General features: G+C 35.6%; 1 protein-coding gene across 3 annotated transcripts in view; it reads right to left on the bottom strand.

Moving 5' to 3' along the window:
- Positions 1-1093: 1093 nt before the first annotated feature.
- Wnk3 (WNK lysine deficient protein kinase 3) overlaps positions 1094-23768 on the bottom strand; it is a 140781-nt gene continuing 118106 nt past the window's right edge. For all 3 annotated transcript variants that reach the window (XM_026407408.1, XM_026407407.1, XM_026407409.1), the window contains exons 21-22: positions 4540-4742; positions 1094-1423 (exon numbers count right to left, since the gene is read on the bottom strand). In XM_026407408.1, the coding sequence (XP_026263193.1) occupies positions 1094-1423; positions 4540-4742 (533 nt within the window). The remainder of the gene's footprint in view (positions 1424-4539; positions 4743-23768) is intronic.

Below are 23768 nucleotides of genomic sequence, written 5' to 3'. Positions count from 1 at the left end.
AAGAAATTATAACAACTAAAAATGGAATCCAAAAAATCTAAGGGCAAATTAAATAGTATTCTTCTAGGGTCTATTATCTCACTGCAGGACAGTGTATACCCCACATCTCTTAGAACCCTGTAAAGCCAGTGTTTCATGTGTAAGTCTCAAAACCTACAAAACCTACTGTGTCAAGTAAATTTCACTTCAGAAGAATGGATCGATAGAGGTGTACCTTGAATCCCCTGTTAGGAATACAAGGATTCTCCCTAAATGAGATTCATATCAGCTGCAATATATCCCTTGCGAAAGAATGCAAGCCAAACCAATGCCTCTCAGATGCTCAAAACCAATATAGTGTGCACATGAGAAACAAAGAGATAGCTGCTTTGAATTATTACCGAAATCCTAAAGCAGCTATAATATCTGTAGAATCTAGGAACTGTTACAGTTCTGTTTTTTCCTTTCCCTCCGCCTCACTCAAAACAAGGCTTCACTCCTACTGCTGTGATGACGGGAAGAAAATCACATTAAAAAGGGCTCATGTTCTGTACTGGTTGATAAAGTTATCATAAATTTAAATACCAAAAAATTTCCTGCAGCAAGTTACCCTGCCTTCTGTGAAAGGTAAACCTAAGATAAACACGTGAAGAAACCCACAAGACTCTGGCTACTGGAGGGTCTCACTTCACCCATGCTTGGGGATAATCAATCTAGGTAATTTTTATACATTTTAAAGTAAAATATCCAGCTGCAGATAGCAGCAGTAAAAAATGGGGGCTTCTCAGCAATGCGTGGAAAGTGTCCTGGAAATGGTAATGCTCAGGCTGAGCTTATTAAAGCATTCTGAACAGTATTTTTTTTTTAAAAATCAAGTATCAAAGAGGATAGGATTGAAGTGAAAAACATTTCTGTGTGCAGTGTACTTTGTGCACATTTCTACAGAATGATGAGCTATATCAAATACCACATTGTAACAACAAAAAATACAGTTGAAAGTAAACTCAAATGAGGGAAAATATGGCAGAACCCAAGGAGAAGAAACTTTTATATCTTAGGTGTCCTGAAAATAATTCTGAAAAAAATCTCCCTTTTCTTCACCATCTACTCTGATTCACTTGGGACCAGGAGGGATTGTAGCAGGATTCTGCACTGGTGGAGCTGGAAATGCCTGCAAATTCATCCCCGGCTGAAACGGTCCCCCAGATTGGGTAGGAATTACTATAGACTGTTGTGTTGTCCCTGAAATTCCTACCCACTGTACTGGATACCCTGCACCCCCCACAGCATTATACTGACAAACATGGGGCATTCCATATGATGATAATGGCCCAGGAAATGAAGGGAGTGGCAGTCCTTGGGGCAAGGAGGTTGGGACAGCTCCACGAATTTGGGACAGAGAAGAAATCCATGTTGATGTGTAGCCCATAGTAGATGGAGTATTCTAAGAAAAAACAAAAGTAAAAACAAAAGATCAGTTTATTTGTTTATATGCTTTTATCAATCTATATTCCTTCCTATTCTTTTTGGCTTACTACTCCTGTTAATACTTTGAGTGGTACCATTTTGGGAGCAACTTTTCTTCATGGGAGCAACTTTTCTACATACCTTATTTTGGTTCATCTTCATAACTGCCCGGCTTTTGCAGGGTAGGCATTTTCAGATGAGGAAACAGAATCTCAAAACTGGTAACTCCAAGCAACAGCACTAAGCACGTTAATATTGAAGTGGTGATTGGAACTCAGTTCCAACTAACTACAAGGCCCATACTAAATTCCCATTCAGTTTCCTCCTTTCCTCACGTTAGCACTATCCTTCAATTCTTACTTCCTTTTGTGAGTCCTCAGCATGACTTCATATAGTGCTATAGGCGAGAATAGCCCATCTTACTATATAATTCTCTGGAGACAGGAGCATGGTTTAGTATAACATAGAAGAAAAACCTAGCATATAGTGGGTGCTCAATAAATGTCGTCTTCCTACCCACTTCTATTCACTATCTTTTTTAAAAAATATTTTTTAGTCATCAATGGACCTTTATTTTATTTATTTATATGTGGTGCTGAGGATCCAATCCAGTGCCTCGCACATGTTAGGCAGGTGCTCTACCACTGCACTACAACCCCAGCCCTCTATTCACTATCTTAAAGTCTGACATTTTTGTTATAGAAGACAATGAAATAATTATATTTTTGGCAGTATTAATAAATATATTCCTGCCTGATTCTTCTTATACTGTATTGTGACTATTCACAAGTATAGAGATTACAGAAATCTCATGCACATGGAAATAATAATTCTATTGGATGTAAGCAATTCTCTTATCAGTCTCATGCTTAGATCTTGTAAACTGAATTATCAATCTAAAACAAAACTTTCAACTAAGAAACTTTCAACTTAGGGTAAAGGGTATTAAAGGGTATTAGTTTAACTCAAAAATGAATGACAGGGGATGGGGTTGTGGCTCAGCAGTAGAGTGCTCGCCTAGCATGTGCAAGGCACTGGGTTCAATCCCAGCAACACATAAAAATAAATAAATAAAGGTAAAAAAAATGAGGGGCTGGGGTTGTGGCTCAGTGGTAGAGCACTTGCCTAGCGTGTGCGGGGGCCCTGGGTTTGATCCTCAGCACCACATAAAAATAAATAAAGAAAATAAAGGTATTGTGTAATAAAAAAGAAATTTAAAAAAATAAAATTCATCTTTTGAGGTGAAAAACCATTGATTTGAAGTTCAGCCATCCCTTCTTTATATCAGTGTTTTCCTTCTGTTAAAGTAAATTTAATGGTTATGCTTCAAAACAGCATATACTGTATGATCACATTTTTAAAAATATTTTTTAGTTGTAGATGGATACAATAACTTTCTTTTATTTATTTATTTTTTATACGGTGCTGAGTATCAATCCCAGTGCCTCACATGTGGTAGGCAAGCACTCTACCACTTAGCTATGACCCCAACCCCAACAGTATGATCACATTTTTTATAAAGTTGTTTCCATGTATCCATATTTAGACAGAAAGAAATTTGAAATGATGTTTAAAAGTTGATGACAACTATTTCTAGGTGGTAAGATATGATGGTGATATTTTAAAGCTTGTACTTTTCTATGGTAAGTATTATTTTTATAAGTAATAAAAAGCCTCCATTCACAAAGTATTCAGAGGGTCTCTCACTGGCAGTACAAATGCATTTATGTCTTGATTTGCCTCTAAAGGCTTACAAATTTTATAATGGTGTTACTATCTGTGTGTCAACAGGAGCCAGGAATAAGATGAAAACACAGAGCCCACAAACAATACATTGCCTACTAGTTTGCAAAATAAAGGATTTTAAAATAGTTTTTTCTTTTCTTTTTTTTTAAAGAAAGAGTGAGAGTAAGAGAGAAAGAGAGAGAATTCTTCAATATTTATTTTTCAGTTTTCAGCGGATACAACATCTTTTGTTTGTATGTGGTGCTGAGGATTGAACCCGGGCCGCACGCATGCCAGGCGAGCGCGCTACTGCTTGAGCCACATCCCCAGCCCTTAAAATAGTTTTTTTCAAAATTAACAATAAATACATTTTCATATTTTCTTTACTGAACTGTTTAATGATTATATATGCACACATATGCATGTACACAAACATAACACCCACATATATCTCTTTTAATTATGAGGGATGAGATTCTAAGCCTTGATTCATATTTTAACAGATTCACTTATTTTGAAAAAAAAAGTTACCTTAAAAATTCAAACAGAAAAATTCAAAATAAAATAAGGCCAATATTCTACCATCTGGCATATTCCTCATGGGTTTTCATATTTTTCTATGCATGTAAACATGTCAAATGTGAATGATTTTTTAAATAAATTATACTATATATGCTCTTTTATAAGCATGTATTCTTCCCACTGCAGAATACATTATAGACATATTTCTCCATTTTAATTGCATGTACACCTAAGGCCACTGGGTTTCCATTCCATAAACTCAACAAACCTCTTATAATATTTTAGCTTAAGAAGCTTTAAAATTAATTCTAATACTAGACAAAGATAGTTAACTTAATGAGCTTTACGAATATTGACATGCAACATAGGATAGCTTGCCCTCAAAATGCAAACTCTTCTTGTGGCACCAGATTGAATTAACACTCATTCCAGATGCTTTCTTTTTTGATGTTTATTTGGTTGATTTTAACATAGAACAGCCTAAAAGGATCAGCAAAGCGTGGCCTGCCACTGCTTTTCATACAGCACAATTTAATGGAAAAAGCCAAACCCATTTTTTACATGTTGTATAAGGCTGTTTTTGCACTACAACAAACTGGACTAATTGGAACAGCATGGCTTGCAAAACCTAAAATATTGACTAGCTATTCCCCTTATAAAAGCTTGCTGACCCTTGATCTAAAAGATAATTTGCTCAAAGATATGGAAAATCTAGACAAGGTTAAAAGTATCTATGTTTTCAAGTCATATCTCTTTTTCACAGTATCTATAATCATAGGCCTAAGTATATCCACATTTATGATTTTAGTTCTCATAAATAAAGAGGATTAAGTATAAAAAACTTACTTCATATGCCTTGTTCCAGTTTTCTGCCTCTATTTTTTGTTGACTCTGTTTAAGTTGGTTTAAACTTGGCTTAATAAGAGAATTTCCCACTGTTTCCTTTGTCCAGTCATCCACCAGCTTATGTAAGTCATCTGTGAACATCCCTTTTTTACTGGCTGGAGATTGCTGGCACGATGCTGTATTACTCTCTACACATAGTGGATCTATAAGATAAAACAGGGAAACCATGTAAAGGAATTATGATTGATACAGATAACTTCTTTGGCCAAAAATGCACTTAACAGAACAATACGTGGAACATACCGAATGAACAGACATTTTAGTTTACCTGAGACAGTTCTGATTTAAACATGTTGTCCTGCAGTAATTCACTAACAATACCCCTTTTCACTCTCCAAAATTTCTTATTGTTTGGATCCTGAATTAGAAGATTACCTTAAGTGTACTTCAAGTATAATAAAAATAATCTCCTTTAAACTTTAATCTTTTATCAGCTTCCTCAGGTAGATACTTCCTCAGGTAGAAGAGTTAAAAAAGAATCACAGAACTAGGAGTATAGCTCAGTGGGAGAATGCTTGCTAACATGTGCCAGACCCTGATTTCAACCCATTGAATAGGGGAAGGGTTGAAGAGGAGGAGGAGGAGAATCACATAACATTAAAAAATGAACCTTGACAGGTACAGTGGCACACACCTATAATTCCAGCAGCTAAGGAGACTGAGACAGGAGGATCACGAATTCAAAGCCAGCCTCAGCAACACTGAGGCAGTAAGCAACTCGGTGAGACCCTTTCTCTAAATAAAATACAAAATAGGGCTGGGGATATGGCTCAATGGTAGAGTGCCCCTGATATCAATCCCCAGTACCCCCACCCCAAATAAAAAAAATTTAAAAAGCAACCTTTAGAGCTGGGGATATAGCTCAGTGGTAGAATACTTGTCTGGCATGCCTCAGGCCCTGGATTAGATTCCCAGCACTATAAAACAAACAAAAACTAAGCTGTGCACGGTGGCACATGCCCTATGATCCAATCCCACTTGCTCAGGAGGGTGAGGAAGGAAGATAGCAAGTGGGTATGTGTATCAGTGGTAAAGCACCCTGGGTTCACTCCTCATTACCAGGAAAAAAAAAATTAAGGAACCTTAAATGTACAGCCAAAGCAACTTGTTTTATAATGGGGAAAATAGACCCTGATGAAGTTAAGTGAAAAGCCTAAGTTTTTCCAAGCAATACCCAGCAGAGATAGGCCTCGGAACTCTAAAGCCTGGGAAAGAAAAATATATCTTTTCAATATACCATACTGACTTTCAACAAGCTTCAGAAAACTAGAATCACATTTCATTTTTGCCAATATTTCTGTTTATGATTAAAATTTTAAAAGAATATCTAGAATAGCAGAAACGAGGACAAAGATGTTTTAATGAACCACATCAGTTTTGGAGTATAAGATGTTCAAATAAATGAAATAAATCAATTACAGATGACTGCATCAGTGCAGTTTCCTAATGTGAACATCACACTAAGTCTTCATAATTTAGTAATATTATTCATGCTTACTAAATCATCCTCATAGAAAAGATTCATAGAGTTCCAACTGCTTTGAGTGATTTGCAAGCCAATGGCTTATAGAGTGAGTCCAAAATCAATTTTAAGAAGTTGAGAAAATTCAGGGCAATAATATTTCTAGGTCCAGGCCCAGTGGTGCACACCTATAATCCCAGAGACTCAGAAGGCTGAGGCAGGAGGATTGCAAGTTTAAGGCCATACTCAGCAACCTAGCAAGACCTTTTCTCAAAAACTTAGTGATGGTATATCGTGTACAGCCAGAGAAATGAAAAGTTGTGCTGCAATTGTGTACAATGATCAAAATGCATTTTATTGTCAATGCAGATTGACTAATTACTAGTTAAAAAGACAAAAATATAACACTGGGTCGAGTATGGAAAGGTCACCAAGATAAATTGATAAGTGAAAAAAAGTGTGGAGTAGTGCATATTGTATATCATTTTTGTTTTTTGAAAACAGAAAATAAAATTGGGCTGGGCCTGCAGCTCAGTGGCAGAGCACTTACCTAGCATGCATGAGGCACTGGGTTCAACCCGAGCACCACATAAAAATAAACAAATAAAATAAAGGCATTCTGTCCATCTACAACTACAAATTAAAAAAAATCATTAATAGTTGAAAAAAATTTAAAAAGGGGTGGAGATAGAGCACAGCAGTTAAGTGCACCTGGGTTCAATCCCCAGTACCAAATGAATAAATGAATGAATGAATGAATGAGACAACCATGGGTTTAATTAAGCAAGCACATGAGCATTTCCTACACATTTGTTATGATCTTTTTTTTTCCTTAAAACATTTTAAGACCATTTCTGTACTAAAAGAAAATACAATATAGGAATTCTTCCCATATACAACTAGATTGGCTGTCAGTGATAGCTACTGCACTTGGAGCACAATAGCCAACATGTATAGGAAAAACGAATAAATCAAAACAAGTATTTAAGTGGAAAGATCTGGGGTAATACCACTCCTAAATAGGCAACTGAAATCTCTATACATACATCTGCAAACACACACACACACACACACCAAGAACCATTATTATATAAGAAAAAAATTCTATCTGAATGTTATTTGGTGTCTAGCTATGCTTTCCATATGGTAGGAACATTTATTTATTGATTTTACTATTAATATCATACTATAAAAGACCACTTAAACTTTAAAAGCCAGGAAATACCTGATCAATGCACAGTAAAACAAGTTTTCTGCAAATAGTTTATGGTAGGTGGTAGCAACATTACTTATGAACTCCAAAGGTACTCTTTAATATTCATTTCTTATTGATGAAATGAATAAAACAAGAGTTCAGTCTTTGTTGCTTTTTTTTTAGAACTTCTCCTAAGCTTATACTCAGATAGTTTTGATGATTATTAACTTACTGCAAATGTTTCTATTTCTAATCTGAAACCCGGATTTCTCTCTGCAATCCCAAGCTCACACCCAACTCCTACCTGGAATTTAAGGAATAATTCAATATACCTAGAATCAAAATTCTCATGGTCCTGTATATGACACTTCACCAATATGTCACATTTCTGTTAAAGATACCAAATTTTCTTCAAATAACCCAGACAGAGATCCTTTGGATCTCCTAAACACCCACACACATATCTACTCCACCACTACAGTATAGCAATTCATCCTATATAACATCTCTTCTAGTTTCATTTCCATAATTCTCTAAACTCTTAATCATTTCATGTATGTTATACTATGATTACAATGATGTAAATGAACTAACTTTCTGGTTCTAGTCAATATATTCTTCACACTGCCACCAGATTAGCATTAGTTAAATGTGGTTTTCAGTATTCTACTTGTATGCTCGGGGGTGGGGGGAATAGTACCTTTATGCTAACAGTGGTTCTCAAATTGTGTACATGGCAATGTCCTTTGGAAATCATGCTTGACTTTTTGAACAAATATATTACTCCATTTTTTTTTTATTTCTTCTTCTTCTTTGGCTGTGCTGGGTTGAACCCATGTCCTCATGCTTGCTAAGCAAGTGCTGTACCACTGAGCCACGTTCCCAGACCCTGTCATTTATTATTCTTAAATAAATACATCTCACTTATTAAATTTAAATATATAATTTTATGTTAAATCAGACAAATTATCTTATTACCAAACACTAGAATGGACATATAGTGGCAGCTGTCAAAGTTCTTTTTTTTTTTTAAGTATGGAAGAAAACCTGTCTAGTGTCAACACTCCATTTCGCCCAATATAGTCTTTCTCCCAAATAAATCTTGTATTTTATCATTTGCATGCCTTAATAGCATGCAGATTTTCCTACTCAAAATATTCTTTCCTAATCCACTTAATTTTTAAAAAATATTTATTTTTTAGTTGTAGTTGGACACAATACCTTCATTTTATTTATTTATTTTTATGTGGTGCTGAGGATTAAACCCAGGGCCTCACACATGCTAGGTGAGTGCTCTGAGCCACAACCCCAGCCCCTACGCCACTTAATTTTAATCCTGACCATTTATCCTTAAGATCAACCCATATCCTACCCTCCTGCATGAAACATTCTCAGACCACTATCACCCTTGATAATTCACTCCTCCCAACCCACTACAGATACAAATTTAAAAAAAAAAATTATTGGTGCATAATAATTATACAGTATAGTGGGTTTCACTATGGTATATTCAAACATGCACATAACATAAATTGATCAAATTCTTTCCCCAGTATCTCCCCTTGTTCTTCCTTCCTCCCCTTGATCTCTTTGATCTATGCTACCAGTCTTCCTTCTATTTTCATAAGATTATTTCCCCCCCTTTTGTTCTATTTTCTTTTTTTTTTTTTTTTGAGGGTGGTGATGTGGTACTAGGGACTGAACTCAGGGGCACTTGGCCACTGAGCCACATCCCCAGCCCGATTTTACGTTTTATTTAGAGACAGAATCTCACTGAGTTGCTTAGCACCTTGCTGTTGCTGAGGCTGGCTTTGAATTCAAGATTCTCCTGTTTCAGCCTCCTAAGCTGCTGGGATTACAGGCATGCACCACCATGCCCAGCTGTTCTATTTTCTACATAGGATAGAAAACATACGAATCTTAACTTTTTGAATCTGGTTTATTTCGCTTAACAAGATGCTCTCCAGTCCCATAAATTTTCCTGCAAATGACATAACTTTGTTCTTAAGGATGAATAAAACTCAATTGTGTATCTATACCACATTTTTTCATCCATTCATCTGTTGACACTTAGCCTGGTTCCACAACTTGACTATCACTGCAGATGCAATTTGTGGTATAAGGATGCAATGCACTATGTAGTAAAAAGCTAAGACTTTGGAGTCACACAGGTTTGGATTCTCTCGTATATTAAGTAAGATCCTAGGGAAATTGCTTAACCTCACTAATCTTAGTCTCCATATCAATAAGAGAAAACATTGATAGCTACTCACCTTAACAGAGTTTTTTTGAGGATTAAGATAATATATGTAATATGATTATCTTCCAGCATCCCTCTAATATTACCCACATATTCTGTGATTAAATAGAAGTTCTCACAGGTGTCAATGTATAGTTGTATTCATGGCTAAGGTTTTGTTTTCCATGAAAAGATACACAATAGGATTAGGGGAAAGACAAAAGTCTTGAGAAAATTATGTACAAACTTCCTTATACTCTCTCTTCTTTTGTAAAGGGCCAACATGAGCATTCTCCTTTCTTCAACAACAAAAAAATGCAGGAACAGGTATGCAAGTTTCTGCCCAGCTGTTCTATTTTCTACATAGGACAGAAAACATACGAATCTTAACTTTTTGAATCTAGTTTATTTTGCTTAACAAGATGCCCATCAGGGATTTCGTGCCCAAGGTTTTCATTAGTGAGTGGTATTAGAGGCAAATACCCAAATTTCCTGACATCCCAATGCAAAACAGGTATTCAGTATAAATAACATTATTTTGATATTTGTACCCCCAAATTATTACCCTCAAAGTGAACAATTTCCCAGTTAGGTAACAGAGGAAGAAAACCAAGTTCCCACACACCAATCAAGGGCCAATGTTGCAAGTGTCTTTCTAAACATAGCAGTGTGATGCCTGTTATATTAATTCTATTCTGCAGTTTAGCACAGTGCTAATGTTATGAGTTAAATATGCATGTACACTGTGGATAACATTAGATTACAATACCATGCATCCACTCATGTGTCCCACAGAACAAGTGTAGTTATGGATAGAAAAGGAAGACAGTAGCGGTGTGTATTTGTGTGTGTGTGTGTGTGTGTGTGCACGCGCGCGCATGTTTAAAGGCAGTGCCACTTAAGACGTGTTCTATAAAAATGGGTTCATTGAGTATGAAGAGAGATCCTATAAAACGGGGGAAAATATCTTTGCTATCTACACCTCAGACAGGGTGTTAATTTCCAGGATATGCAAAGAACTCAAAAAACTTAACACCATTAAAAACAACCCAATCAATAACTGGGCAAAGGAACCAAATAGATACTTGTCAAATGAAGAAATATGAACGGTGAATAAATATATGAAAAAAGTGTTTAACATCTCTAGCAATTAGAGAAATGCCAATTAAAACCACACTGAAGCTGGGCACAGTGGTGCAAGCCTGTAATCCTAGTAGCTCAGGAGGCTGAGGCAAGAGGATTGTGAGTTCAAAGCCAGCCTCAACAAAAGCAAGGTACTAGGCAACTCAGTGAGACCCTATCTCTAAATACAATACAAAATAGGGCTGGGGATGTGGCTTAGTGGTCAAGTGCCCCTGAGTTCAAACCCCGGTACCCTCTCTACCAACAAAGCAAAAACAAAAACTACACTGAGATCTCATCTCACTCCAACCAGAATGGCCATTACCAATAATACAAGTAACAATATATGTTGGCTAGGATGTGAGGAAAGGGGTACACTCATGCATCATTTGTGTGACTGCAACTTGGTGCAACCACTCTGGAAAGCAGTATGAAGATTCCTCAAAAAACTAGGAATGGAACTACCATTTGACCTAGCTATCCCCCTCCTCAGTATATACCCAAAGGATTTTAAATCTGCATACTACAATGATAAAGCCACATCAATGTTTATAGTAGCACAAGTCACACTTGGCAAGTTATGGAGCCAAACTAGGTGCCCTTCAACAGATGAATGGATAAAGAAATTGTGATATATATACACAACAGAGTATAACTCAGCCATAAAAAATGACTTTATGACATTTGCCAATAAATGGATGGATCTACAGACTATCATGCTAAGTGAAAAATCCAAATGATTAATGATTTCTCTGATATGTGGAAGCTAACACACATGGGATTAATTCAGTGGATTAAACAAAGGGGAATGAAGGGAAGGGAGGGGAATAGGAAAAGGTAAAACAGTGGAATGAATCTTTCCCATGTACATATATGAATACACTACAGTGAATCTCATTGTGTTCATCCTCAACATAATGTACATCCACAAGACTTGGGTCCTAATTAGAATAAGATATATTCCACGCTTGTGTAATTATACCAAAATGGACTCTAGTGTCAGATATAAACTAAAGGAAAAAAAATAGAATAAAAATGGGTTCTCTGACAAAATTCTTTGGGAAATGTACATGAAGACAATTTAGAGCATGATTTGTAACCCATCTAAATATTTGAATAAATGAATTAATTTAAAGAAAGTATAGTAGTCAGATACTTTGCTTCCTATTTGCTGAAAATAATTTCTGACTTCTATAATGACAAAATGAGTAGGCTCCCTTAAAAGAAATAAAATTGGATAAAATTTTAAAATATATATTTTAGCATTCCAGAATTTGTTTAAAGGCATGCAACAAATTGATAAGTGTTTACTCATGAAAATGAATGAAATTCAAGTCAAAAACTGTGCAATCTGTAGCCTTTTTGCACAGGGCTGTTCATATCACCCTTGCTCAGATCTGTTGTCCACCATTTCTACCAAGATAGGACAGGATGAGAAAAAATTAACTTTGTAGCTGATGAAATGACTCTCTTGATTTAGAACTTTAGAAGCAGGGACTCCATTAGCCTGAGATCTGAGAAGTGAGATAGCCACAGTGGGTTTGGCAAATTCTCCACATCTCTCATGGGTTGACTAGAAAAGCATCCCATATATAGCAGAGACTAGATGGCCCAAACCACATACACACAGCTGACTTAAGGAACAAGGCCATGCAAAGAATAGGCATGATGGATCTTGGATGAAATTAAAAGCTGGGTCATACTAGAAAATAGCCTGATATATGAATGGATCTCTAAGCTCAAAACAGAACCATCAGCACAGAATAGAAGCCCTTCTGGGTTAAGATATTTACATTCTGGCTGAACACTAAGAAATGTGGACAAAGGGGGAGCTCCTAGGAAGCCAGGCTTAAAAGGGAAAACAAGGGGGAAAAAAAAAGCATGGAACCAGTGACTGTAAAAAGATTACAAATATTTAGGAGATCATTAATTGACAGAATTGTCAGTACTTCACATTTTGTCCAACCTTATACAGGAGAGAAGGAAAGCTGAGAGCTATTACAACAAGATTCAACTCCAGGCTGTGCCAGCTGGCAGATCACACAGGTTTTAAAAACACAGCCCTTATTATAAAGGATATGCAGGCCAACAAGAAATAGAAAGTAGCACAGAATGGCATAGGCAGGGAACATCCATCCTTGACCACCTCGGAGGAGACGATCCCCTCATTGTTTGTGAAATATTTTTCTGTGTGTGTGTGTGTGTGTGTGCACGCGCACATGCACATGCATGCACTTTTGCTGCACTGAATCATATATGGATATATATACACTTCCATTTTTATTATTTTTGTTCAACAGTTCATTATTTTCTCTTTGTTTTTGGGAGATTAGGTTTTTTTCATTTGTTCTGGTTTGCTTTTTTGTTTGTTATTGCTTTTATTTTTGTCTTTCTTGTTACCCTTCCTCCCTCCCCTCCCCGAAAAGTCAAATTCTCTTTCTCTATTTAGATTTTTTAAACTACTTCTTTATAGCCATCACTTGCTACCTCTATTCTGCTTTCCCTCTGTTCACTTTTTGAATATTTTGAATTTTCTTTTGCCTTCTTACTCATTTTCTTTCCTCTTAATTCTAATTATAATATCTTTTATGACTACTTAGTTTACATTTATACCTATCTGCTCCCACCATTCATTTTGTTGTGGTTATTAATACTGTAAATGGCACAGTTGACACTTGCTCTTTAATGCTAGATCTAATTCAGAGCTGTTTATTGTTGCTCTTCTTAACTGCTGACCCTGTCATTCCTAGGTTTGGACTAATTTGTGTTATATATATCATAGTAGGTACCAGATATTTATTTTAATGCTATTATAGTTATTGTTCATTTCCTCCTTTTCTGAACGTGGCTGGGAAGCAACTGTGACTTTTTAAAAAATTTTAGTTGCAGATAGACACAATACCTTTATTTAATTTACTCCTTTTTTTGTGGTGCTGACGATTGAACCCAGTGCCTCACACATGCCAGGCATGTGCTATACCACTGAGCCACAACTCCAGCCCTGCAACTCTGACATTATAAGTAATTCTACTACTGAGCTATACCTACATCATTACCTACAACTCATCATGACAGCATACCATGTTCCACATACAAATTAATCCTGTTCAAGCTCAACAATACTTTACATAGAATAGGGAAGATAAAAATCAGAAACCCACAAGGCCCCAGATAGGATGGCTTGGGGGCACCTCAGGTATCACTCTTGGGTATCTGATCCTCAGCAAAACGGTGATTCCAAGTTGCTGAATCAAAGGAAGTTGTTGTAACAACTCTCCAAGAGTGAATTAAATCAGCAATTCTGGAGCAGGAAACTGAGAGTCACTGGCAAATGAAATTAACACTTGGATTACACTGAGTTTGGGTGTTGAAGGTAAGATATATCAAAAACACAGGATGTATTATAAAAGAGATAACTGCATACCAAAGGACACCCTCATGAAAGAGGAAGAGGAATCAATCCTAACACATGGGTTAATCTAAATACTTCTGCAAATATGAGGGAGCAGGCAAATAAGTCTCCCTGGAGAATTTGCAATTCCCTCAAAAAGGAAACCAAAAATATTGAGGGAATGGAATTCCAGAAGAAGAGTACAAAAATTGTTTATAAAAAAGATTAATGAGATAAAAGAATATCTAAGGAACAAATTAAGAGAGTAAATATAGGAGGTAAAAGACCATTTCACTAAAGAGATAGACACTCTAAGAAGAACTGAATAAACCTCTAGGAAAGACATAATAAGTCAACTAGAAATTTATTTGAAAGGATCACCAAAAGATTATACAGAAAACAGAACTTCAAAGGCCTTGAAGACAGGGTATATGAAACTTGAATAATCAGTATACACTAAAGAATAAATAAATAAAAGTCCACAAGCAAAATATATAAGAACTCTGGGACAACACTGAAAACACTTTACATAGAATCACTTTACATAGAATCACTGGGAGTAGAAGAGGGAATGGAGAGAGAGGTTAATGGCATTTAGAACCTATTCAGTGAAATAACAGAAAATTTTCCAAGCCTCAGTAATGAAAATAAGATATTAAAAAGGCAATATCACCACAGACATTTCTGAAAGAGAATCATTAGGGGATATTTAAAAAATTTATATTCCAATAAATTGGAAAATATAGAAGATCTTGACAATATGACCTACCCAAATTGAATTTAAAGGATACAGAAAACCTAAACAGACTAATAATGAGAAATAAGACTGAAGCAACAATTAAAAGCCTTCCAACAAACAAAAGCTTGGATTCTCAATTGAATTCTACCAGACCATTAATAAAGAACTAATGCCCATACTCCTCAAATGATTCTATGAAACAGAAGAGAATCAAACACTTCCAAATACATTCTAAACATCCAGTATCACCCTGATACCAAAAACACATTAAAGACACATCAAAGAAAGTAAACTATAGCTCAATATCCCAGTTGAACATAGCTGTAAAAATCCTTAATATTAGCAATCCAAATTTAAAAACACTAAGATGATTGTACAACATAATCAAGTTGGTTTTATCCCAGGGATACAAGGCTGATTCAACATACATAAATAAATAAATAAATAAATAAATAAATAAATAAATAAAACTCATCACATAAACAGAATCAAGCACAAAATTCACACAATCATCTCAATAGATGCAGAAAAAGTCTTTCACAAAACCCAAGAACCATTCATGTTAAAAAACAGCGAAGAAACCAGAGATAGAAGGAACTGACCTCAATATTTTAAAGGTTGTGTAGGAAAACCTCACTGAACAAAGAAAAATTGAAAGCATTTTCTCTGAAAGAAGAAATAAGATAAGGATGTCCATCTATTATCACCAACCCTATGCAATATAGTTCTTGGAACTCTAAGAAGAGCAATCAAGCAGGAGGAGGGAATTATAGGGATACAATTAGTAAAAGAAGAAATCAAACTTTATTTGCTTATGACATGGCCAAATACATAGAAGACCCAAAAACTCCACCAGAAGACTTCTAGATCTGATAAGCAAATTCAGTAAGGTTGAAGATGCAAAATCATCATATGAAAATCAATAGCTTTCCTATAATCCAATAATAAATCTGCTGAGAAAGAAGTCAAGAGAACTATTTTGTTACAATAGCCAAAAAAAAAAAAAAAAACCAGAAACACAGAGGAATCAATCTAAATAAGAAGGTGTAAGAACTCTACAATGAAAAGTATAAAAAAAATTGAAGAGGAACTTTGGAACATTGGAAAGATCTCCAATGTCTATGTCCAGAATTAATATTGTGTAAATGGCTAAATGCAATCCCCATCACAATACTAGTGACGTTCTTCACAGAGCTAGATAAAACAGTCATTTGGAAGAATAAAAGACCCAGAATAGCCAAAGAAATCCTAAGCAGTAAGAGTGACCCTGAAGGCATCATAATACCTGATCCTGAGTTATAATACAGAGCTATACTACAAAAACATCATGGTATTGGCATAAAAACAGATAGGAAGACCAGTAGAATGATATGCAAGAAACAAATAAACCCCACACATATAGTTATCTGATCCTTGAAAAAGGTGCAAAAAAACATGCATGGGAGAAAAGGTAGTCTTTTTATTAAATGGTGCTAGGATAACTGTATATTCTTATGTATGAGACTAAAACTAGACCCCTCTCACTCTGCCCAAAAATCAACTTAAAATGGAACAAAGACCTAGACATTATACCAGAAACACCACAACTACTAGAAGAAAATATAGGGACAACATTCCAACATATTGGCAGAGGAACCAATTTGTTTAATAAGACTCTTGAAGCTCAAGAAATAAAAGAATCAATAAGTGAGATGGCATCAAATTAAAAAGCTTCTTGGGCTGGGGATGTGGCTCAAGCGGTAGCGCGCTCACCTGGCATGCGTGCGGCCCGGGTTCGATCCTCAGCACCACATACCTACAAAGATGTTGTGTCCGCCGAGAACTAAAAAATAAATATTAAAAATTCTCTCTCTCTCTCTCTCTCTCCTCTCTCACTCTCTCTTAAAAAAATAAAAAAAATAAAAAGCTTCTGCACAGCAAACAAAATAATTAAGAACATGAAAAGTGAACCTGCAGAATGGGAAAAAAATCTTTGTCAGCTACTGCTCTGACAGAGGAAGAATATCCAGAATAGTAAAGAATTAAAAAAATTTAACACCAGAAAACTAATAATTCAACCAATAAATGGGCCATAGAACTAATTAGACATTTTTCAAAAGAAAAAACACAAATGGCCAACAAATATTTGCAAAAATGTTCAACATGCTTAGCCATCTGGGAGAGGCCAATCAAAACTATATTAAATCTAGGCATGGTGGCACAGGCCTGTTATCCCAGCAGCTCAGGACCGAGACAGGAGGATCTCGAGTTCAAAGCCAGACTCAGCAAGGGTGGGACACTAAGCAACTCAGTGAGACCTTGTCTCTAAATAAAATACAAAATAGTGCTGGTTGGGCTGGGGTTGTAGTTTAGTGGTTGGTGTTTGTCTTGCATGTGTGAGGCACTGGATTCAATCTTCAGCACCACATAAAATAAATAAATAAAACAAAGATATTGTGTTCACCTACAACTAAAAAGAATAAAATAAAAAAACAGGTCTTGGGATGTGGCTCAGAGGTTGATTCCCCTGAGTTCAATCCCTGGTACTACAACAACAACAGCAGCAACAAAAGTATATTATCAATTCATCTCCCTACAGTTAGAATAGCAATCATCAACAATACAAATAACAATATTTTTTGGTGAGAATGTTATACTTTGTTGGTGGGACTGCAAATTAGTTTAACCACTTTGATAAGCAGTATGAGAGTCCTCAAAAGATTAGTAATGAAACCACTGTATGACCCAGCTGTCCCACTCTTTGGCACTCATCAAAAAGATCTAAACTCAGCATTATAGTAATACATGAATACTAATTTTTTGGCAGCATAATCCACAATAGCCTAGCTATAGAATCAGTCTAGATGTCCATCAACAGATGAATACATAAAGCAAATGTGGTATATATACACAATAGAGGTTTAGTTGGCCATAAAGAAGAATTAAATTATGTCATTTGTGGTAAATGGATGGAATTGGAAAACATGATGTTAAGTGAAATAAGTCAGACTCAGAAAGTCAAGGATCTTATGTTTTCTCTCATACATGTAAGGTAGAAAGAGAAGGAGGGAAAATGAATATTTCCCAAAGGAAAGGCGGGGGGAAAAATCTCATGAAAATAGACGACCAATAGAATAGAGGAAAGGGATAAAGAGGGAGAGAGGAAGGGAGGGCATAGGAAAATATTAGGGAATGAAATCTACTAAATAGTGCTATGCATATGTATGAATATACTACAATGAAATAATTATATATGACAATTTAATACAATTAAATAATTAAATGTAATTAAAGTAAAAATAATAGAAGAGAGCTCAGTAAAATATGGCACATGGATCAGGGAGGGAGGAAGGTAAGTACAGGAGAATGAAATTGATCAAATTATGTACATGTACAAATATGGCATAATGAATCCCAGTATTATGCATAATTATAATGAATCAATTAAAAAACGTCACAGAACTAAAAGGAAAAACAAATTGGCAAGTATAGACGGGTCATCTCTAGTTTTTTTTTTATCAATAAACAACAAAATCAGTGGGTAGTAAGTGAGCAAGTATATAGAATTGAACAATATCACCAAACACCAAGAACTATTTCAATGTCAGCTTCAGCAACAGTGAGGTGCTAAGCAACTCAGTGAGATCCTATCTCTAAAAATACAAAATAGGGCTGGGGGATGTGGCTCAGTGGATGAGTACCCTTGAGTTCAATCCCCAGTGCCAAAAAAAAAAAGAGAATAATCTACTGAACAATAGCAGAACATGCATTATTTTCAATTGCATATAGAATATTCATCAAGATAGATCGTATGCCATAAAATCAACCTTAACAAAAAGTTTTAGTTCAACAAATAAAGGTCAATTTCAGTTTAAAAAAAGGCACAACCTTAAATAGAGAAGAATTAAACATGTTGAAAATATGTCCTCCATCATAATTAATAATAGGTAAGATAATTTTCCAAGCACTTGAATATTAAATAACACTACCAAATAATCTATGTATCAAAGAATAGTCTCAAGGAAATTAGAAAATATTTGGAACTTAAATAATCAAAAGTTAGGCAACTTGGACTGGGGTTGTGGCTCAGTGTTAGAGCGCCTGCCTAGCATGTGTGAGGCACTGGGTTTGATTCTCAGCACAATAAATAAATAAATGCCCATCAACAACTAAAAAAAATATTTTAAAAAACGTTAGGCAACATGGGAAGGGTGTAGGTGAGGGAGGGACAGAGACAAGATCATTAATGTTTATAAGAATGAAGTTGGATCTGAGGAATAACCTCTACTGTTTTACAGGACAATTGGATAACTGGTTGAAGTAGTAGAGGGATTTTTAATGGTCTCAAAAATAAGATAAATGTCTGAGGTGATGGTATGCCAATTACCTTGATCTGATCATTACCCATTGTATACATATATTGAATTGTCACACTGTACCCCATAAATATGATTATACTGTTATCAATTTAAAGTAGTATAATTTAAAAAATTTCTTAGGTATGATAGGTTCACGAATCCCAGGCTTCTCCTTGACCCTACCCTCACCAGAAAATAATACTATGGGGATGCTAGAAAACAAAGAGTAAACTGTACTCTATGTGACTTAAAAAAAAGTCATTTAGCAAGTCAGAAATCTAAGAATGGACTGTAGATTTCGACAAAAGAATCTAACCATATTGCCCAAGTATGAAGCAACCTGATTTAACAGGTCTTGGGAACAAGTGCTAAATGATTTAACTTTGGAAATTAGTGGCACCTGTAATACTAAAGGCAAAAATAAAAACCCCAGAATTTTTCATAAGCACTGTATTTTAGCTGATAAAGGTGTTTACAACTAGGATTTGAGTTAACAATTTTGAAAGTTCTATACCTATATACTGTAACTGAACAATTCAGTACATTGATAAAGGATGGTGGGGGCCGAGTTTCTCTCTGCTGGGAGGGGATGTTACAGATAGACAAGCAGAGAAGGGTAGCATGGTCCATGTCATAATGGAGTAGAACTGGAGATATCAATATGAATTGAAGTTTACCTCAATATAGATATATATATGGCTATACATAGGAATATTCACAGATGGGAGTATATATACATGTATATATGTAGGTGTATATCTGTGTACCCTTATATGTCAGCTAAGAGGTCCTAGAAGCAATGACAGCTCAAGAACCCTAATGCCATTCTCCTATGAAAGGAATTAGGGTTCCTTATGGAAAAGACTGCTTCTGGGATTAGGGTAAGAAATATACAAGATGCTTTATTACAGAGGTATACTCCTAACCCTATGAAATTTAATGTAAGATCTGGGTCTGGTGGTGCTTGCCTGTCCTCCAAGTAACTAGGGAGGCTGAGGCAGGAAGATCACAAGTCCCAGGAAACCCTCAGAAACTCAGTGAGACCTTCAGCAATTTAGTGAAAACTTGTCTTGAAATAAAATAAAAAATATTAAGGGCTAAGATGTAGTTCATTGGTAAAGTGCCCCTGGGTTCAATCCCAGAACCAAAGAAAAAAATGTTTTAAAAAATAAAAATTTAATAAAAGCAAAAACTCTATTCTTGTCCAGTGACTTGGGAGGCTCAGACACAAGGATTGCCAAGTTCAAGACTAGCCTCAGCCACTGAGTGAGGCCCTAAGGAACTTAATGAGATGCCATCTCAAAAAAAGGGAGGGAGGCTGGGGATATAGCTCAGTTGGTAGAGTGCTTGCCTTGTATGCACAAGACCCTGAGTTCTAATCCCTGGCACCAAAAAATAAACAAACAAACAAACAAACAAAGAAATTTAAAAAAAGAAAAAAAAGGCTGGGGATCTAGCTCAATGGAAGTGCACCAATGGGTTCAATCCCCAATACTCACCCCCCCAAGCTAAAAACTATATCCTTATAAAAAATCAGTAAAATTGATAAACCTCTATCAAAATTGACATAGAAAAACAATAGAGGAAGAAGATACAAATTATAAATACCAGGAATGAAAAGATAATGTTAATGCAGATTTGTCAGATTCTAAACAGATAATGAACACTCCTAAATGCAAAAATCTCAACACAGATGAAATGGAACAAGTCCTCCCAAAGCACAAATTACCAAAACTCAACACAATGAAATATAACTTCAAGAATCCTATAAACTACTATTAAAAAATTCAAATTTGCCCAGTGGTTCAGGTGAGAGAATGGGAAGTTTGAAGCCAGCCTCAGCAACTTAGCAAGTGCCTGTCTCAAAATTTAAAAAATATAAAAAAGGACTAAGGATGTGGTTGATCACCCTGGGTTCAATCCCTGGTATCCCCCCCCCACAAAAAAATTTAGTTATATTTAAAACCTCCCAAAAAGAAATTCTTCCATATATTTAAAGAAGAAATAATAACAATTCAACCACACTGTTTTTCAAAGTATAAATGAAGGGAAGAGATCTATTTCTACAAGTGCAAAATAAGGGCCTAGGTGAGCTTATTTGTCTTCTAAAATAATCAAAATATGGGCAAAAACAACCCAAACCAATCGTATCAGATCTTTGATAATTATCCAAAGACATAGTATAAAATGAAAATTGTCTATATAAAACAAGCTACTGGTGCCTGTGATATTTTAATTTGGGGCAATTCCCATTCCCCCTTTATCCCCAGTAGAGTGTTATTGTAGCCAAAAGCCAATAACAATAAAGACAATGGATAGATCAGACCTCTTTTTGAGCTCCCTTCAAAGAAACACACCCCAGAGAACAACAATATTTTGCAGCAACTTGGAAAATCTCTATATTCAGAATGTGGAGGATATTTGATTTCATTCAAAGCTCAGCTCAGCTAGCAGTGGACTAACATAATGGGGTGGAGAATAGGGGGATATCTGCAGAGCATTACGGAAAGAAAATGGATGCTGGGAATAATACAACTGCCTAAAGCTATGATTTCAGCTGGCACAAACAATAACCTAGTCTAGCTTGTTGTGGTAGTAAGTGCCTTTAAATGACAGGAACAGATAGGGATGCCCATACCTACCACATCTACTCAACATAGTCCTTAAAACTCTATCCTGAGCAATTAGGTAAAAGAATGAAATAAAAGGGATACAAACAGAAACAGAATAGCTCAAACTATTGCCAATGGCATGATTCAGTATTTAGAAGATGCAAAAAACTCCACCAGAAAATTTCTAAGAATCATAAATGAATTAAGCAAAATCGTAGGATAGAAAATTAACACTCAAGATTCAACTGCATGCATAGATGAATCAGCTGAAAGAGAAATTAGGAAAATCATCACATTCACAGTAGAATCAAAAAAATAAAATACTTGAGAATCAAACTAACAAAACTACAGAACACTAAAGAAAGAAATTGAAGAAGACCTTAAGAGATAGAAAGACCTCCAATGTTCTTGGGTAAGCAGAATTAATATTGTCAAAATGGCCATACTACCAAAACCAGTACAAAGATTCTATGGAATTCCTATCAAAATTCCAAGGATGTTCTTCATAGAAAAAAAATAGCAGTCATGAAATTCATTTGGAAAAATAAGAGGCCCAGAATAGCCAAAGCAATCCTTAGCGAGAAAATAGAAGATGGAGGCATCACAATACTGGACCTTAAATTATACTCAGGGCTATAATAACAAAAAACAGCATGGTATTGGCACCAAAATAAGCAAGAAGAGCAATGAAACAGAATAGAACACACAGAGTCAAACCCACAAAAATGATGTTACCTCACACTAGACAAAGATTCCAAAAACATACACTGGAGAAAGATGGCCTCTTCAACAAATGGTGCTCAAAAAACTTGAAATCCATATGCAGTAGAATGAAATTTAACTCTTATCTCTCACCCTGCAAAAAAACTCAACTCAAAGTAGATCAAAGAACTAGAAATTAGATCAGAAACCCCATACCTACTAGAATAAAATATAGGCACAACAATCCAACATATCGGCTCAGGAACCAACTTCTTCAACAGGACTCCTAAAGCACAAGAAGTAAAATCAAATATCAATAAGTGGGATGGTATCAAACTAAAAAACTTCATCATAACAAAGGAAACTATCAAGAACATGAAGAGAGAACCTACAGAATGGGAGAATATCTTTGCCATGAGCACCTCTGGTAGGGTACTAATTTCCAGGATATATAAAGAACTAAAAAAAAAAAAAAAAAAAAAAACACCAGAAAACAAATAAATCAATAAGTGGGCAAAGGAACTGAACAGACACTTCTCAAATGAAGAAATACAAATGGTCAGCAAATATATAAAAAAAATATTCAATATCTCTAGCAATTAGAGAAGTGAAAATTAAAACTACACTGAGATTTCATCTCACCCCAGTGAGAATGGCATTTATTAAGAATACATAATAATAAATATTGACAAGGATGCAGGTTTGAAAAGTGTACACTCATATATTGCTGGTGTGGCTGAAAATTGGTGCAACCACTCTGGAAAGCAGTATGGAGATTCCTCAAAAAACTAAGAATGGAACCACCATTTGACCTAGCTACCCCACTCCTCAGTACATATCCAAAAGACTTAAACTCAGCATACTACAGTGATATAGCCACATCAATATTTATAGCACCTCAATTCGTAATAGCTAAGCTATGGAACCAACCAAGGCACCCTTCAACAGATGAATGGATAAAGAAAATGTGGTATATATACACAATGGAGTACTACACAGCCATAAAGAAGAATGACTTTATGATATTTGCCAGTAAATAGATGGATCTGGAGACTAAGTCAAATAAGCCAGTCCCTAAAAGCCAAAGGTCAGATATTTTCATTGATATATGGAATCTAACCCACACTAAGGGGAGAGGGAGAAAGAACAGAAATTCAGTAGATTAGACAAAGGGGGATGAAGGGAAGGGGAGGGGACAGGAAGAGGTAAGAGGAGTTAATTTGTCATAATTTTCCTATGTAAATATATGAATATACCACAGTGAATCCCACCATTGTATACATCCACAAGAATAGGGTCCTAATTAGAATAAGATATATTCTATGCTTGTATAATTATACCAAAATGGATTCTACTATCATGAATAACTA

This window comes from Urocitellus parryii, chromosome X (assembly GCF_045843805.1).
Source record: "Urocitellus parryii isolate mUroPar1 chromosome X, mUroPar1.hap1, whole genome shotgun sequence".
Lineage (NCBI taxonomy): Eukaryota > Metazoa > Chordata > Mammalia > Rodentia > Sciuridae > Urocitellus > Urocitellus parryii.
This window is presented reverse-complemented; position numbering and strand designations above follow the sequence as displayed.